The sequence below is a fragment of the Protopterus annectens genome, chromosome 4.part1 (genome assembly GCF_019279795.1).
Source record: "Protopterus annectens isolate FY-2018-M chromosome 4.part1, PAN1.0, whole genome shotgun sequence".
NCBI lineage: Eukaryota > Metazoa > Chordata > Ceratodontiformes > Protopteridae > Protopterus > Protopterus annectens.
In genome coordinates, this window is record NC_056734.1 from 604391306 (window position 1) to 604410506 (window position 19201).

The 19201-nt window shown below is 39.2% G+C and overlaps 1 protein-coding gene across 1 annotated transcript in view; it reads left to right on the plus strand.

Moving 5' to 3' along the window:
* The window catches only part of CLCN2 (chloride voltage-gated channel 2), a 2181634-nt gene that overhangs the window by 2103653 nt on the left and 58780 nt on the right, over positions 1 to 19201 (plus strand). The window contains 1 exon segment of the mRNA XM_044070805.1: positions 12125 to 12229. Coding sequence (XP_043926740.1) covers positions 12125 to 12229 — 105 coding nt within the window.

Consider the following 19201-nt stretch of genomic DNA (forward strand, 5'->3'; position numbering starts at 1 on the left):
AAGTATTCAAGCTAGTTCATCCAGTTTGTTGTTCCAAAGCTAAGTGAATATAGATCACTTATGCATCCACTCTTCTTTTTGAACTGGGAGGCTTTATATATGGCTAGAAACTCTGAACCACTAAAGCCATGTGGCTGAATGATTAAAATAAAATCCAGGGTGTGGTTTACATTTTATTAAACAACTTTGAATGAGAAACATCAGATTTTAATAAATGCATTTCTACCACATTAGCTATGTAATTATGAGATTAAGAGTACCACAAATGAGGACTGTGTGCTGACTTTGTGGGCCATTTTAAGCCTAACCAATTTATTTTTCAAGGGTAAGACAAACTCTGTGCTTTGTGGCTGTTAGGCAAACACCTTAACCATTTTACCAGCCACCAACCCCTGCTGATAATATGGATACAGTAGTTAGCACTACTATTTTCTAGGTATTATCTGCTGATAATATGAGTACAGTAGCTAAATGCCTGTCTTGTATTTACATCCTTCTTAAAAACATTAACTGGAAAACATGGCAGAGCATGAGGTTTTACTATGCTGACTTTGTGGATAGCTATAAAAGAAAGAATTATTGTGACTGACCATACATCACTCCTGGTTTATTATGTGTTCCTTCAGTAAGAGCTGGATTACGATGATAGCTGGCCATTTACCAACTATATTGAGACCAGTTACCGATCAAAAATTGAAAACAGTTAATGACAGATGCAGACAGCATATGGAACTGCAAATGAAAGCTAATTTGATTTAAAAAACAAAATACTGTACAGTATCTTCTGTCAGCCAGTTTGATATTTTCTGATGTGACAGGCAGTGTCATATTATACTACCATTGTGGAAGGTCCTTTAAGGGTTATGGAGGTCCATTAGATGTGGTTTTTATTTAAATTTCTTTAAATATCTTAAGGGCTGTTGAGTGATGCGTTGGTAACCAGCTCTGTCGCTTGATGATTGCTGTGATTTATTGGTAAGGATGAATGCAGTCAGATGGGTGGGGTTTAGTAGTTCTGAAGAATCTGTGCAGTCCTGAGCTATGTCAGGTGATATTCTGGTGCTATAACAGCATATCCCATGCATGTTTATGGACACACCCACATATATGTATAAAGAGCATGCATGTGATATGCATGCTTGCATGTTTACAGACACACCCACATGTATGTATAAAGAGCATGTATGTATGCATGCTTATGGACACACCCACATATATGTATAAAGAGCATGCATGCATGCTTGCTTACGGACACACCCACATATATGTATAAAGAGCATGCATGCTTAAAGACACACTCACATATATGTATAAAGAGCATGTATGTGATATGCATGCATGCATGCTTACGGATACGCCCACATATATGTATAAAGAGCATGACACTGAACGGCTGCAACAGCTACAACACATGCAAAATGCAGCATTCCGTTCAGTAAGGTTTCTAGCAGGATGGCGGATGAACTGCACTGTTATTTCAAAAAATGTAGAGGAAAAAAGCCTTTCTTGTTTCTAGCCCATGCAAACACAGCCCTGTTACAGAGACTTGATAAGTTATTTGGTGGGGTGCTAGTTTTTTTCTAAAAAGCTTTACATCATGATAAACTATCAGTATGGAAAGTGAACTGCATATGGCTCATTAAAAATAGAGCTTAATGGTTTCCAGTAGTATCATGATGCGGGCAGATCAGTCTAAATTGCAGGAATTCTGAACTAGCAGTGCAGAAAAATGGAAGTCTTCTGATCAAGTCAGTTATAGCAGTACATAAAATAGTTTGCTAAGGGTGTCAGGGACCCAGCTGCCTGGAACTAGTAATTATTTTCTGGTCTAATTCCCAGAGGGAGTAGGAAGAATAAAAGAAGCTTCATAGAATAGAATATTGTCTGTGTGTAGTGTCATTCAGAGCTAAATTTGTCAGATAATGAATTCCACCTGAGTTAGTTCGACAGTGATAGTAATAAATGGTTACTGCTATAAATAGATATATTAAGCTTTAATCACAATATAAAAAAACAGCTGCAGTACCTTATTAACATGACACAAATTGCTTTATGCTGATGTTAGATAAACTTTGATGTTTCAGAGCTGTTTTTCTCCCTGAGGGAAATATATTCTAGGCAGATTGTTGAAACAAATAGCATTATATAAAACAGTTTAAAAAGTTAAAAGATTACTGTTACCTGTTTGGTGGGAAAAAGGTGGCAATGTAGAAAGCTCGGAACAAGGCTGACAGATTCAGCAGACCCATGAACCTGTACTTAAACTTAGTTTCCCAATGAAACACATGGAAGAATACCTCATAACAATGATTTCCTGACTTTCTGTTAACACAGCAAAACTTGCTGCATGGTCAGTTTCTTCTAGAATTAATAGACTTGGCCTGCTGTTTCACACTTAGGCAGGTACAGGCTATTTCCAGTATTTTGACAGTGTAGACCATTACTGATAAAGAAATTATGTTGCATGACAGGGTCATTTTCATTTGTTCCAAGACTACTTGCTTGAGGCAGTATATAACTCAACATGGTATTCATTCCAACTAGCACAGACCTGTGACCACTGTGGGGGAAGCCATCTTGTTATAGTCAAGGGCATAATTCTAAATAATATTCTCAGCCTTGTTTTTTAAGGTTGATGGGATATGCCATACCACCTTTCATAAGCTGTCTTGCCATAATTTCCTTCCTTCCCTTACTTTGCTTCAGTGAAATACAATTCACAAATTACCTGTACAAGATAAATAAATGCCCTGCCTGAAATTCACTGTTAATATAGTATTTCCCTTCTTTCTCCCCTTTGGTTTAACACACATCATCTTCACTTTGTGTTTGTGAGATGAAGAAGCCATTTCAGAGAGGCTGGATAGTCCTCTTTAGTTTGCAGACATTGAATCTACCTAGTTCACTTAGGCAGTTAAGCTCTAAAACTGAGTCTAAAATATAATACAATACAATCAGGACAGTAATTGTGTATTTACTGTTACATAATCCATCAGTGTCTAATCCCCCACTTCCCCGGACTGGTCCAACAACATGACTCGCTTGAGCTGCTCCATGCCCAAGTAACCATAGGTGCGACCCCCCTATAATATCCTTGCTAGCTACAGATCTCCTAACATGAGTTTGGAAAACCACACCTCCTACCTAAACCTACTGGAGTCTCTTAACATTCAGCCTAACACCATACTTATGGGTGACTTCAAAACTACCCCCCCCCCATAAACTGGGAGACATATATGACCCATATTTCACTTGCTCAGAGGTTTTTAGACTTCATCAGTGCAAACAACCTGGAGCAACTAGTTAGCTCCCCAACTGGAGGTACAAATATCGTAGATCCCAGTACTCTCAAACATGGAGCGATGCTGCTCCCTTCCATGAATTAACTCCTCCCTGGTAATATCTGACCACAAAATGATCTCCTTTAGTATTAAAACTAACTTAGAAACCCATCAAACTCCAAATCTGTTAAGTACTTTGCTAAGACCAATTGCCGAGTGACGTCTCCAGGCGTTTCTGCAGTTACACCCTACTGCTCCTCTAGGCGTCAAATATTGCCTGTTCATATTTGCATTAATAATTCCAAAACCATGTTACATACAAGGTATCGGAAAATTTTATCTTGAAGCATACATGATAGCAAACACAATTGTATTTATATATGACCTCTGTCAATGGGTATTTGTTAAAAATGTATGGTGCTAACTTCAATTTTTAAATGCTGAAGCCACGCCCACTAGGAGTTAAAGGTACACACTCAAAAGAGCTCTACTGGTGGGAATGAGTTAAAACTAAGTGACAGCTTATTAAAATTCCAAGCTCCTCCAAGCACAAATGACACTGAGGTTTGCTCTCAGCTGTACACAAAAGCACCGTACAACCACATTCATATCTGCATAGAGGAGGTAGTACTTGTCCGAGTCAAACCGGTGATTACTGGCAAAAATAAACCACCGTGGTGGACCTCTAGCATTAATAGGCAATTCAACAAAAGGAAAAGAATCTTCTCCAAAGCCAAGAAGGAACAGACAGCACAGTGCAAAAAGGCACTCACCAGTCTAAGCAAACAAATTAGAGAGCTGGTCAAGTCTGCCAAAGCAAACTATGAGGCAAAGATAGCCTCCCAGGTGAAAGATAACCATAATGCTTTTTTAATTATGTTTGTAACCTCAGGGGAAATACACAGCAATGTGCCAAGTTAGTCATGAATGGCAACACTTACACCCATTCTGAAACTACAGCAAACCTGTTGGCCAAAAAGTTCAGTTCAAACTACTCTCCATATCACCTCCTAGCACAATCCAAAGAAATTCCTGTAACCATCTCCCTGTCAGTCATTGTGAGGGAACAGGTCCTTACTGAACTCACTAAAGCCAAAAACACAATCTCCATGGGTCCTGATTACATTCCAGGATGCTTCTTAAATCGCTTGAAACAGAATCTGTCTGGGCTACTAGAAACCCTCTTTAACCACAGTCTTCAGATGGGCTTTGTTCCAGAGGAATGAAGGACTGCAACAGTCATCCCTGTGCACAAGGGGAGCCCATCAGCTGACCCAGGGAACTACAGACTTGTAAGCTTGACCAGTCTTATCTGCAAGGCCATGGAGAGAATTGTCATGGACCTGATCAATAATGACATAGGAACTTTTCAAACATTGGACCAGATTCAATTTGGCTTTGTCAAAGGGAGGTCTTGCCTGCTTAGTCTGGTGAACTTCTTCGAGAAAGTCACTGTGGCCATGGATGAGAGTAACACTAAACACCACTTCTCTAGACCTAACAAAAGCTTTCAACACAATCCCCCACTCAAGGATCATAGATAAACTTACTAAGTTAGGAATAAACACCTACATCATCAGATGGATAGCCAACTGGCTCACTGCAGGACACATGTCCAGATAGATGAATCCACTTCCCATAAAAAATCTGTTACTGGCAGTGTCCCACAAGACTCAGTGTTGGGGATCCCTCCTGTTTGGTATATACTTCTCGGAAGTGAAGGCCAATGTTGGGGGCCTCTGGCTCACTAAGTTTGCTGAAGACTGTAAGCTGGGAGCAATCATTGAATCCTCAAATGATGTTGACATCCTACCAACAGGCCTAAAAATGACAAATAACTGGTGCCAAAACCATGATCTGAGACTACATGCTAAAAATATGTAATTTTATCCTTTGGTAAATTAGATATCCTTGCAAATTATAATACTGACAGCCCTCCCCTAAAAGTGGACCCCGTGGTGAGGGACTTAGGAATACTTATAGATAGTAACCTAAACATTGACTAACAGGTAGCCACGGTAGTGAAGAAATCCTTCTGTGTGTCTCAACTTATAAGTAAAAGCATGGCATCAAGATCAAAGGAAGTCTTCGTACTCTGCTCTAACCAGGCCCATAATAGAGTACAGTGCTCCCTTCTTCATGTACCTAACCAGGCACTTACACCAATTGGAGCAGCCTCAGAGGTTTCTCACTAAAAAAATACAAAGTGTAAGACACATGTCTTATGCAGACCAACCAAAGGCCCTATCCCATTACTCCATATCATATTGTTTATTGAGAAGGGACTTATGCCTAACCTACAAGGCATTCTCTGATCCAGCTCTGATGAAAATGTTACATGTTTGCAAGAGGAATTATACAAGGGTTATGTATTCCATGGACCTGAACCTTATTTATGACTATAAAATAACTTGCTGGGGAGACTGATTCGTATCCAAAACACTACCTCATTTATGGAATAAATTTACCATCTTTGTAAAACAAAGCCCACCCCTCACTCTGTTCAAACATTATTTGGATAAATGGATGGGGAACCATAAATTCACTCCCAGGGTACTGCCCATGTCCCTTATGAACAGAGGCAGTCAGTCTGTAAAATGTCTCAGGGCTCCAGTACCCAAAGACCCACTGCTCTGATACTACTGCAGTTATTTAGCAGTCTGAGGATCCAGTTTGTTTAGAAGGAAACAAGAAAGGAAGAAGTTCACAACAAATTACAAGTAAGAAAAAGAACTTGATTAATGATTGTAAAGGAAAGAGAACACGTAGTAAAAAGGACACTGCTTTCTTATGTAACACACAGGTTACAGGAAATTATGATAGTTTTCTATCAGAAAACGTTCAGTCTACAGAAAAATGCATCATCTTTCCAAAGGAGAAGGTAAGAAAAAAGGGGAGAAAGACAGATGTTGACTACATGACTCATTCTGTGGATTTACAACACCAGCTGGATGAGAATTTAATACACAATGAAAACAGTGGGATTAATAAGACTAATAGTGATGAAGATCTATCCTTCATAACAGTTGATAGAGCAGATATTACTGTATTAGAAGCTGAAGATTCTTCAGAGCTGACCAGCAAAGATATTCTTGTAATTGGAAATTCAGTTATCAGAGGAACAACTTCTTCTTTCAGCTTTTCCCAGTTATGGGTCGCCACAGTGGATCACCTGTCCGCTCATGATTGGCAGTGGAGTTTTACAGTGTTGAGTTGCCAACCCAGTGCTCAGTCTTCCACAGAAGGCACATACATGCACACATTCACACCTAGGGCCAATTTAGAGTGTCTAATCCACCTACAGCATGTCTTTGGAATGTAGGAGGAAACCGGAGCACCCGGAGGAAACGCACGTGACCACAGGGAGGACATGCAGACTCCACACAGAAGGCACCCCAGCCGAGGATCGAACTGGAGAACCTCTTGCTGTTAGGCGACAATGCTAACCGCTGCACCACCGTGGCCGCCCTCAATTATTAGAGGAACTGATACATGTATTTGCAGAGATGATAATGAACATCGAATAGTGTTATGCTTGCCAGGAGCGAAAACAGAAGATGTGAGACAAACCTTGGAGCGCCTTAATGTAAGGAAGTATGGCTCTGTTTGTATTCATGTTGGTGCAAATGATGTCACCCGCAAGGGCTGACTGTTAGTACGAAACTGACAGGCCTCTTAGATAATATTGCTTGTACTGGTGTTAGGATGTATTTTTCACAAATCACCTACAGAAAGGAGAGTCAGGTCACTGTGAATGAAAACTTTTTGGGGTAAATACCTACATGGAAAAAAATGTCCTGTTTTAAAAAATGGAAATGTGTACAGCATCCAAGCCTTGTTTTTGGGCACATATGTGTTCAGACAGGATGGTGTGCATTTGTCTAGATCAGGGAAGATAATTTTTGCAGCAGATATTTTGCAATATTTGACAAACACTAGGCAGGATTTTTGAAAATCGAACAGTCCACAGATAGGAAACATTTTATGCCTCTCTGATGGTTGTTAATGCATTAATAAAGTTTTTTTATTGCAAAATTTGCTACGTTCCCACAAGATTGATGTTATTGTTTGTGAAACATGGTTAAAGAACAATGATTGGAAAACAGTTCTGTCAGGTTGTAAATGTTTTTACTGTAACAGTCTAATAAAAAATCAGGTGGAGGTGTTATGATAGGAGATTAAAGATAGTTAAGAGACCTCTGATTGTTTCATGTTCAGTGATAACACCAGTACTATAGACTGTGTAATTGTGACAATAAAGACAACTCTGGAACATATAACAGTTGTTGGAGTGTATAGATCACCAAAGTCAAGTGCAGATGACGTACAGGAATTCATACATTTCTTGCATGAAACTCAGGAGGGAAGAATAATATTAGCTGGAGACTTAAATTTACCAGAAACAGACTGGAATAATATTGATTCTACAATGTTAGTAAGGAAATTATTCACAATGTATTTTCAGGAACAACACTTGCGTCAGATTGTACAAAACCCTACCAGGGGACAGAACATACTCAACATTGTTTGTGTTCCCAAAGAAATTACTGTAACTTCAAGTCAAATTTTACCACCATTGATGTGCAGTGATCATAGGGTTATAAAGGTTAATTTGTTGCTGGATAAGTCTGTCAAACTGAAATCTAAGCCAATGCACAGAAGGTTAATTACAGATTATATGGAAACAAAACAGTCACTATGTAAAACTAACTCGATTGAGGTGTTCAGAGGAAAAATGCAGATGGAATGTGGTAAGTTTTGAAAGAGAAATTTTGAGTGCAAAAAATAAAAAAAATGTTTAACATCAGGATCTAGGCATACAACATCAGGCAGATATATTTCCATAAGAACAAGATATCTGATTAAGGTGAGAGACAAAAAATATAAGAAATAAAAGAGAGGTCGATCTACAGCTTTGAAAACTGAAATAAACAAGCTGGATAAACAGATGAAGCATAGTGTGAGACAAGATCAAGAAATATTTGAAGAAAATTTATATAAATATATTGAGCAGAATAGGAAACCTTTTTATAGATATATAAGATGTGGAAGGAGTAAAGACATAAATTCATAAACTGTGTGCAGATTCCAAAATTTATTCTCAGACAACAGATTGTAGATATATTTACAAAATCTTATGCAAAACAGTTTGGCTACACAAAAGGGGTGGTAAGTTGTCCTAGTGGCGTCCAGGTAACCCCAGATACTGGAATCAAATTAGATTATATTGAAAAAGAACTGTGCAAACTGGATCCAAACAAACCACAGGGAGGAGATGGAATAAGTAACAATGATCTGAGAACACTTCAGCAAGAACTTACACTGTTATTCACTAGGTCATATAAATATGGGGAAATTCCTCAAGACTGGAGACATGCACTGATTAAACCTGTTTTTAAGGGAAAGGGGAGTAGGGCAAACCCAGAGTCATACATACCCTTAAGTCTACTTTCATGTTGTGGAAAATAATGGAGAAGGTAATATTGGATAAGTTATTGTCAGAACTGGATAGGTTGGGACTTGAAACCATATATCAGCATGCATATGTTGAAAACAGATCTATTACTACCTGTAACATGATGTTCTATAACAATATAATAACAGCTATGAATGAAAACTTGTGCTGTGCTGTAATTTATATAGATTTAACTTCAGCATTTGACAGGGTCATACACATAACATTGATCAATAAATTAATACAACTAGGTATTGATGTACTCTTGATAAGATGGATAGCTGCAATGCTTACAAATAGGACATGGCAAGTGTCATACAGCAACTGGACAGGCGAAATCCTTGGTTACAGGCAAGGTATCCCAAAGGGCTCTGTCCTAGGCCCTTACTAGTTTAGATTGTATCTTTCAGACCTAACTTTTTCATATGAGGTGTTCTACAGTCTATATGCAGATAACCTGAAATTGGGTAAACTGATTACATGTGTTACAGGTAAGGCATGTCTGCAAAATAACTTGACTAAATTGACCATTTGGGCACAGGAGAATAATATGTTGATAAATACATTAAAAACTAAGCATATGAGATTTGGTAGCCATAAATTGAAAGGTGAATATTTAATACAGTACACAGTGATTGAAACTGTAGACTCATTTAAGGACCTGGGTATATGGGTAGATTCAGCTATGAGTTTTTGTAAGCATATCAACCAGTTGGTTAATGATAGTTCTAGAACTATAGGTTGTATAAAAAGATTTATAAAGTCTAGGAAATCAACAATAATGAAGTCATTGTTTGTTAGTTACATTAGACCCAAACTTGAGTATGGAATAACAATATGGAAACCCTACAAGAAAACAAGCATGAGTAAACTGGAAAGAGTACAAGAGAAATATACCAAGGGCATCCATGGATGTGAAAATTTAAGTTATCGTGAAAGACTAAAGTATCTGAACTTTGTACATGGTCTCTTACAGATATCTAAGAGGAGATCTTATTCAGGTATATAGGTAATTTAGTGACAACTACCTCTTGGAATGTCTGCTGTTAAAAGAAAGTACTAGAGAATCATCAGACAACCTATGTAGACGATTCTATAGGAATGAAAAGTGTACTAATTGGTTCTCTGACAGTGAGTAGCTGATGCATGGAACAGACTACTGATTACATTAAAGCAAGTACCATTTTAGATATTTTTAAGAATAGCCTGGATACTTATTATGGGAATGAGTGTTTTGGTATATTGGCAAGCTAGAAAGGCATTAATGCCCGTGCTTGAAATATTTGTATGTATGCACTGCATTCCATATCTGGGGAATTAAGATATAATATTGTCATATCTTGTGTATTATTGGCTAGGCTTGTAAAGGCACTTGTGCCATTAGCCTAGTAATCACCTATGAACCTTGCTCCACCCACTGCAATTTATAAAAATGTCTTTATCCACGAAGTATAACTTGCCAAACTTAATTAGGTATTGTTCTTTTCCCAAATTATTTAATGCTAATTTCATTAGAAATCAGTGTCTAATAGTTGCATAGCCTTAGTTTCACATTGCTCCTTATTTCTTACCTTACAAAGAATTCTCCATTTGTACATGAATGCACAGAAGAATGAGTCTGTTGTATTCTGTATGTTATACTGAATTCAAGAGAAAAAATGTCTGTATTATTAAGGATAGCTGATTTTGTTTTACTAATAGTTGTACCTGTATTGCTTAGCTTTCTGGAGCTTGTTCCTCCGTGGGCCTCCACTGCAAAAGATTTGTACCCATTTGGAGAGTTTCTTCTTGACAAAGTCTAATGAACAGACAAACAAAATAAGTTGGTATAGTGATTGCTGATGCTGTTGGGAGTTTAATTTAAGAGAGCTGCATTTCCTGCAGTAACAAAAAAGACTGTTTTGAAATCTCACTTTAAGAATGCGGGTCACAGAAGTACCATTTCCTGTTCTACCCATATTTAGGGTATCACACTACATTTCACATTCACTTGGCATTTAAAGGATCACATATTTAAGGCTTTACAGTACATTTTGTATTCACTTTACATTTGGAGGATCACATATTTAGGTTTCATAGTACATTTCACATTCACTTTGCATTTAGAGGGTTGCATATTTAGGGCTTCACAGTACATTTCACATTCACTTTGAGTTTGTGAAATCACATGTTTAGGGCTTCACACCACATTTCACATTCAGTTTGAGTTTGGAGAATCATTAATCAGCTTGCTGTTCTGCCCATCTGTGTGTGGCATTCTGTTTTAGGACTAGCCAGGCCAGAGGAGATCTGCCTCAGTGGAGATGAATTTAGCCAAGCTCTTTGAGTGGCGAGGTTACTTAGGTGACATTATGAGGGAAATTGACCTGTAGTTTTTGTCATATACATAAGACTCGGGCTCTTCATCTGTGATCTCTTCAGCGCGCGTACTGTGTGCATTGGTTGAGAATGATTTGAAGAGAGACTCAGCTGGCTGTAGAAAGGATTTGAGAATTGCACCACTAGTGCTTGGGAAGCCACTAATGGAGGGTGGAAGGGAGTGGCTAATGCCAGATCACTTGTTGTGGGAGGAAGGACTAAGTTCTAACCACTGTAAAGCCAGCGCCTATTGGAGAGAGGGGTGCATGGAATGCAATGTAAGGGAATGAGGATGTAAAGTTGAGTTTGCCAAGCAATGTCGGTGTGATACCCTTTTCAGAATGTGTAGAATGACAAGGGAAGTTGTAGCAGGACCTCATGTCTGTGAGATTACACATCAGCCACTGACTAGAGATTATAACTAAAAGGTCAGTAAATCCATCATGGCTGCATAGATAATGATCCAGCCAAAACATGGTGTCATCCTGGAGTCATTGAAATGGCTAGATGTGACCAGATTTTTGATACTGAGCAGGCATGATGCAAGCAAAGCCCCCCTAAAAAATAAAAAAACACTTGAACCTACTCCAGAGTACTTTTGCAAATACATAGTAACTTTTTTTTAGTACAAAACTTGCATGTTTGTTTGTTCTTGTTGCATTAACCAGATGCTCCAAATGAAATGACTGATATTTTTTCCCGAAGGTGACAAGTGTAAGGAAAATAAAACTGCTATAAGTCAAATGGTCAACAAATAGCAGAAGGTGAAGTGTAACACAAGGCTTCCAATACTAATATCCCAGTTTGTTAACTTTAAGTACTTAATACTGCACATTGTACTGTTCTGGATAGATACATACAGAGGTTCAACTCAAGTTTGGATCCCATTGTAAATGACATGATACATGCTTGTTGGTATCTTCTAGTAATTTATATTATGAGTGATGTACAGGGACTTTCCAGTATTAAAGTATATATGCAAATATGGCTGAAACAGTGTTTCTGTTTGTATTTTTAATTCTGTTTATAGATTGCAGAATGGGAGGAGAAACAGTTGGAGGACCAAGTAAATTTCAAGGACTGTAAGATTGATCCAGCCCCCTTTCAGCTAGTGGAATGGACTTCACTACATAAGGTATGCATCTATGCTTTCCCCCATTTTGCACCATAATCAGGTGAGAATATTTAAAGACAAGGGAATAAAATGTGGGAATTGTGTTTTTCAACTGCATCTCGCAGGGTTGGATGTAGCAAAACATGTCGTATCAGTAAGAGTTTACCTTTTTAGGCAGGATGTTCCCCTGGCTGAGACTGAAATTTGTCAGAATTGATCAGTTCTGTACCCCTGGAAACAAATTCAAATAAATGCAGTCCAGTTGTGACAGATTTTGTGTGTGGTGGAGTTGGATGTGACTGCTTCAGTAGTCTGGGCGACTAGATGCAACACCTGAGTTTTGCTTTTCTTGTTTCAGTGGAGATGTTAGTTGTATTTTAGGGACCTGCTCTGGCCTCGATTCAGTAATTGATATGCAGAAGTACAAAAAAGAAACCAGGATCAAACCTGCCATACCTGAGTCTGTGTTATAATCCGAGGAAGATTACCAGGCAAGCCTTTAGATGGTGAGATTATGGATTAAATTGGGATGGGGTGTGAGGTATACTAGTTAATCAGTAAGAAGGGGCATATGTTCCAGTATCTCAAATGGCAGTGACAGGCTAGTATTTTCTTCCTGTCTTTTGTACTATAACAGACTTATTTCTTCTACACTCTTAGGGACCACAGGTGTCTAATATCTTGAGTCTTAAATTGTTAAATCTAGCCAGTGCACACTGTCAGCAATAAAACCTCTGTTGTAAAGTACACTTAATTTGTGTCCAGTCAAAATCTGTTGTGTGTTTCTTCCTCAAGTTTGCTATCCTGTGTCTGTAGACTCCATCTAGAAGGTTCAGTGGTACTAAACAACGCACTTTGGGTTTGTTACTACAACTGTTTCTTTAACTGTGAATGTCTTCGTCGTTTAAGGTATTTGGTCCTTTGTTTGCTTGTGCATGTCGGTGAATGCTGGTGCTTTGCTGCTTACAGAGGAAATCTAGATTTATGTTTCTAATAATTTTATCATCATCCTACCACGGACATTTTGTTTTGGTATTTTGATTTTAGCAGTACTTTACCATCTTATATTTGCTGATGTTGGTATATTTTAATGTCATAATGTATTTGTGGCAAGGACTCCAAGCAGATGAGACCTCTATGAAAATGAATTCAGAGAAGTGGAAACACTCCAACTGTATAGCAGTACAGAAAACTGCTAAAATAAACAAAATAGCCTTTTGACAATAACCAAATCACAATAGAGGCTGATTAAAGTGATTCTCAGCTCTGAGACAGATCAAGCTTCCTTCCAGTTCTGCTGGAATGCAGACTGAATCCCTCTTAATGTAGAATCCCTTTAGCAAAGCCAAAAATGCAGAACACAACAGTTAGGTACTAGCAACAAAAACAAAGTGACGAATTACATGGTAGCACCGCTTGTAAGGCTTCTCATATGTGCAGATCTCAGCATTTAGCAAACAGTACAATATTACGGTACTTAAAAATGATTTAACATGCTAAATCAACAATTAAAGCAACAATAGAGCAATAGTACAGTTAACTATAGTGTAAAACAGTAAAATAAATCTCTTGTCTGTAAGTATGGAGGAGGGTTAATTCAGGACCCCCCCTTAAAATGTAGTGAAGACACCAAGCAGATGGGAGCTCTGTGAGAATGACCCAAATTGTAGTCAGGGAGGTTTACTCAAACCCACTACTGGTTTTCTGGGTGGGCAAGTCAATATTATCCATCTGTGGAAAACAATGGATGGGAAAAGTACTTAAATAGCTTACAAATGACAGCAGCAGTGAAACAGAATTTGGAAGATTACCATAGGGGACAGAAGCCAGAGATACTAGCTTTTAAAACCACAATAGACAAAGGTAGGGGGTTGGAGAAAATTTTGAGCTGTTGTATGAAGCCAGAGAAGTCAAACACTAAAGAAGGGGTCTCAAACTCAAATGATCACTAGTGTTGTATGATGACTGGCAAATGTAGGCAGGGGCCAAAATCTTCAAGACAAAAAGAAATGCAGGTATTGTAGCTAGAAAAGTAGTGTAGTTGCTTCTTTCATCTATAATTATGCTGTGTTGAGGTGCATGGGCTGTGGGTTTTAGATCCCTGCCGTACCTCTCAAACGTACAGCATTACTAGGAATGTACCTCATTTGGGGTCTTAAAAAGTTCATGTTCCTCAAAGTTCCATATTGAAAGGGTCTGTCACACATTCAGTGTTAGGAATTTTTTTTAACTGATATCCATAGTAAATAGAAATGAATCATATTAATACATTTAAAGGTCTTTTTTTATAAGTAAAACCAGCATATTTTGACTATCCTATGGCCTTCCTAGTCAGTTGTTGATAAGCTGTTAGTATGTGTTCCACATTTTGCCCATTTGTTCCACATTATGAGGGCTAGTGTTCCTCATTTTGGAGATGGAAGATTGAGAGCTATTATCCCTGCACAAAGCTTGTAGTACACAATATATCAGGTCTGCAAGCTGTTAGTTAAAGCAAAAACAGTTCATGGTTTTCCGTGCTTTTCAGATTCTTGAATAAAAGAATCTGGGTGAGCATAGCTCTGTGCTGGTTATAGCAGACTGGGATCCAGTCAAATAAAGCCACGTGTGGGATAGCAGACTAGGATCCAATCAAATAAAGCCACTTGTGGGATAGCAGACTGGGATCCAATCAAATAAAGCCACTTGTGGAGCTTTGTGACTTACAAACCAGTAGTAAGTCACAGTTCTGTTAGTGCTGTGACTCCAAGTAGGTTAGAATTTCAGAAAATTCCGCTTTTACAGTGGTGGATAAGGAAAAGTATAATTTGTGTACAACCAGTAGGGAGTAGCAGGGAGAGCAGTACTTAATCTATTAGTGGGGCTGGGGCAGGTACAAAGGACAGGGGAAAAAGAGTAGCAATGTAAGAAACAGAAAGTCACTGGAAAACAACTTTAAGCAGGCAAATGATAAGCAGAGTATAAAATTCTAGCAGAAAAACTGAAATATAAACTGCTGTAGAAGCACAAATCCTATAAAAGAAAGTCACACTACTGCCACTATTGCAATCACACTGCAGTCTAAGGCACCAGATTAGGGTTAGGGTGCAGTGATGTTTTTTGTATTTGAAAAGGGGTGCATTCTGAATTCTTTTTTGTTGTGACTACACTAAAAATGCAACCTATACCCATCATTAATTTATAACCCAGAAAGGATTACCTGTCAGGTAGATTAGGAAGAGACATGTCATGTACTTACAGCCTCCCCCCCAACCCTGTATTACCATGTAAATTATAGTATGGATTGAGGCAGTCAAGCCAGTTTTCAGTTTAGACATATGAAGTTCTACTTCAAGTACAGTAATAGATGAAAATGCCTGAGTAACAAAAATAGAAGGGAAAATGTTAAAATAAACAGGTTAAGCAATGCTCACACCCATCAAATAATGCATAGATTTGATTTAAATCCTGTGTTAAGAAAGGGAGGGAATAGTTTTTTTAGTCCTAGTTCAAAGACAGCATTTTTATTCATATGGCTTTCTGGCTACTGAGTGTCCTACTCTGGTTACTTTGTGTTATTTGCTAATAAGTCCTCAGCTATTCAGGATGCTGAGTGCCTTTACTGGCCTTACTCAAAATGGAAAGTGGCCAGTTAGTCTGGCAGCCAGATATATATGTCAGCAGTACTTAGTCTTTCAAATTCCCCTGTTTTTCAACACGTTCCCTGTCTCTGGAGAAACTCACACATTATCCCTCTGCACAAAGGTGGAAATTCAACAGACAATAACTTTAGACCTATAACAGTCTTATCTCCCTTTGCCAAAATACTTGAAAAATGTATTCAAAAACAATTGCTATACTATCTCCTACTCAACATGGTTGCCGTCCTTCCTATAGTACTAACACTGCCCTTCTACCTTGTATAGTTACAGGCTATAAAGCTAGAGATAATGACACACTAGTCTCTTCCTTAGTTCTAGACTTGTCTAAAGGCTTTGATGAAGTTTGTCACAGCAAACGTCTACTTCAAGTGTCCTCAGTAGGTCTCTGAACCCACCCTTTTGTAGTTGAAAAGCTACCTGTCTGATAGGTATGAGTCAGTAAAATGGCACTTCATGCTCTCATTACCTGCAGTCACCATGGATGTGCTACAAGGCTCTATCTTTGGCCCCTCCGCTGTAACATTTTCACCAGTATCTTCTATGTTGTCAGATGTGCAAATGAGTACGGGGTCATCTGCATACTGTATTAGGAAAGCCTAGTGTGTGGCTGTGTGGAGGGTGTTGGTGAGACTGTTAAACAGGAGGGGAGTGAGGATACAGCCTTGTGGTATACTGTCGGTAATGGGGAGGCATGCAGAGAGGCCGGAGTGCCATTTTACTGATCGATACCTATTGGACAGGTAGCTTTTGAACCATAGAAGGGTGGGCTGAAAGAGACCTAATGAGAACATTTGAAGGCTTTAGATAAGTCTTGAAATGAGCAGACTAGTTTGCCATTATTTCTAGCTTTATTGACAGTATCTATATAGGTTAGAAGTGCAGTGTTAGTACTATGGTAAGAATGCAAGCTATGTTGTGTGGGAGATAGAAGATGTCCTTCCATATCACTGTTGCAGTATTCTTTACCAAAGGGATTCCCTGCCAAGGGCAGCCTAACATCAGGCCAGTGTAACAAAGCCTTAGGATTTTATAGATGTCATACATCACATGTATGCTCCTCACTCAAGGCGTAGGGCATAAAGGTAATGTACAACGTATATACCTCAGAACATCTTTGCTGCCAGTCCGAATGCCATGATTGATTGTCAGTCTGAACGCTCCTTCTTTTGTGCTGGTTACTGCGGTGTGTTTCAGATAAGTCCCCTGCTGGTGTTTCTTCTTATCTTTTTCTTTTCTTCCTTTTTTAGTTTTGGGAGTTTACATTTCTTCCAGAAAGGGAAAATGTTAGTGAGCAAAGAAGATTCCCTGCAAGGATCATCGCAAGCAATGTTTCTTCTGTTTGGGTGCTTCTCACGACCATGCAATGTGCACTGTCTGCCAGGCATTAGTCCTAAAGACTCTACATAGTCATCTCTCCTCCTTGTCCATTTATCTGGAAAACCAGCATCTTAAATTGTTGGTGCAGAGTGCCATGGTGGAATCTTCCTGTTCTGATGGTCAGCTGCCTGCCAAGAAAAAGGCCAGTTTGGTTGCTGTCCCACCTCCCAAAGAAGTCTCTCTTACTGGTGAAAAACCAGAGAGTCACCTAGTTGTTACATTGGATTCCTCTGCCTTATCAGAGGCGGGCATAGATCTGAATTCTCACATGTCCTTGGAGGCTCTGCTGACATCTGCTTTGGATGTTGAGGGAGAACCTTAGCTGATTATTTCAGAGGGACTGTGGGGATTCCACAGATACATATTTAGGAGAAGATTCCTACTACGTTAGTTGAGTGTAGGCTAGGGGCTGAACCTTCTCAGATGTTTAGGGCAGATGTCCTTCAAAAGAAAAAAAACAAAACACAAGCACGATTCCCCTACTTCTAAAGATCCTGAGTATTTATGGCAGGCTTTTACCCAGGGGTTATTTAATGTACCGAAGGCCTTGAAACCTCCCAAAGGACTTTCTGTTCCCAACTCCCCCTAATTTTTCTACCAAACTCAAGAGGCTCTGAAGAGGATTAGGATTCTGGGGAAGAGTCTTTTGCATATTCCTCTAAGATTACTTCTCCCTTTACTTATTGCCGTAAAAAGGAAGACTATTAGTCCAGACTCTCCTTTGAAAAACTCTCCTTTGGGTTATTTCTTGATTATGGAATTTTTTAAATGGGATTGTTCTCAGGTTTCTGACATTCAAAAGAGGTATTATGAGCTCCTCCAGGTTTCTGACATTCAAAGGAGGTATTATGAGCTCCTCCAGATAGAGTCCCCTAAGCCCTCTGCTATCCATCCAGTTTTGGCTGTCCTTTTAGATACCTTTTCAGTAGCTTCTGTGGACCTGAATTCTCAACCTCCAGTCCCTAAGAAACCTGACACTTTTTACAAGGTGCCTGATCAGTGTAAGTTTCTCTGCAAATGACCTTGTGCTGACCCCTCTGTAGTGTTTGTTTCTTCTGGCAAACCCTCTAAGCTTTTGCCTTCTGCCAAACTACTTCCTTCGGACAAGAACAGTAGAGCTATGGAACTGCTGGGCAAGAAGGCATGCACTGCTGCCACCTTGACCTTTTGGACTATTAATTACCGGACCCATAGGCCCAGATATGTTTTAGCTCTTCCTACTCAGGCTGTTTCAGACCTTCTTGATTCTGAAGGGAAGGCCTTGGCCCTCTCTTTACATCTCAGATAGCTCGCCACTCTAGTAAATGTAGTTATGAGGCAGCTGATGCCTCTTCTAGAGCTGCTGCTTTTGGATCTGTTTTGAGACTTTGCTTTTGCCTCCATCTCCAGCCTTTGGCGGATGATATTAAGGCTAAACTGTTGGATGCTCCCCTTGATAATAAGAACCTGGTTGGTTCTGCGGCTGCTGAGCTTTTTAAGTCTCTGCAGGATAAAAGTAAGGTCTTGCAGGAATTGAAGCATATATTTGTTTCTGCTGTTCCTATATTCCAGAGTAATTATCTATCTAAATCTGCTTTTGTTCACAGGCAGCCTTTCCCTGCTCCCAAAGGTAAGAAGGGTTTTAGGCGGGTTCCTCTTGCTAAGTCTACTCAGACTTCCTCTTCTCATAAACCTTTTGTTCAAGACAAGCCAGGCTATATCTGACTGTTTGCTTTCCCCTTTCCTGAACCAGGTTCCCTTATCACTTCGTCTTTCCCTCTACCTTCCCAATTGGTTAATGATCACTCAGGACTCTTGGGTTCAGTCTAGCCTCCATCAGGTATACTTCATAGGTTCATAGGTGTTTACTAGGCTAATGACCACAAGGGCCTTTTTAAGCCTAGCCATGCATCCCAAATCTCTGACAAGTTCTGATATCCTTGATAAGTGTAATCAGGGGCTTGGGAGATGAAACATTTACAAGCAGGGGTCAGGG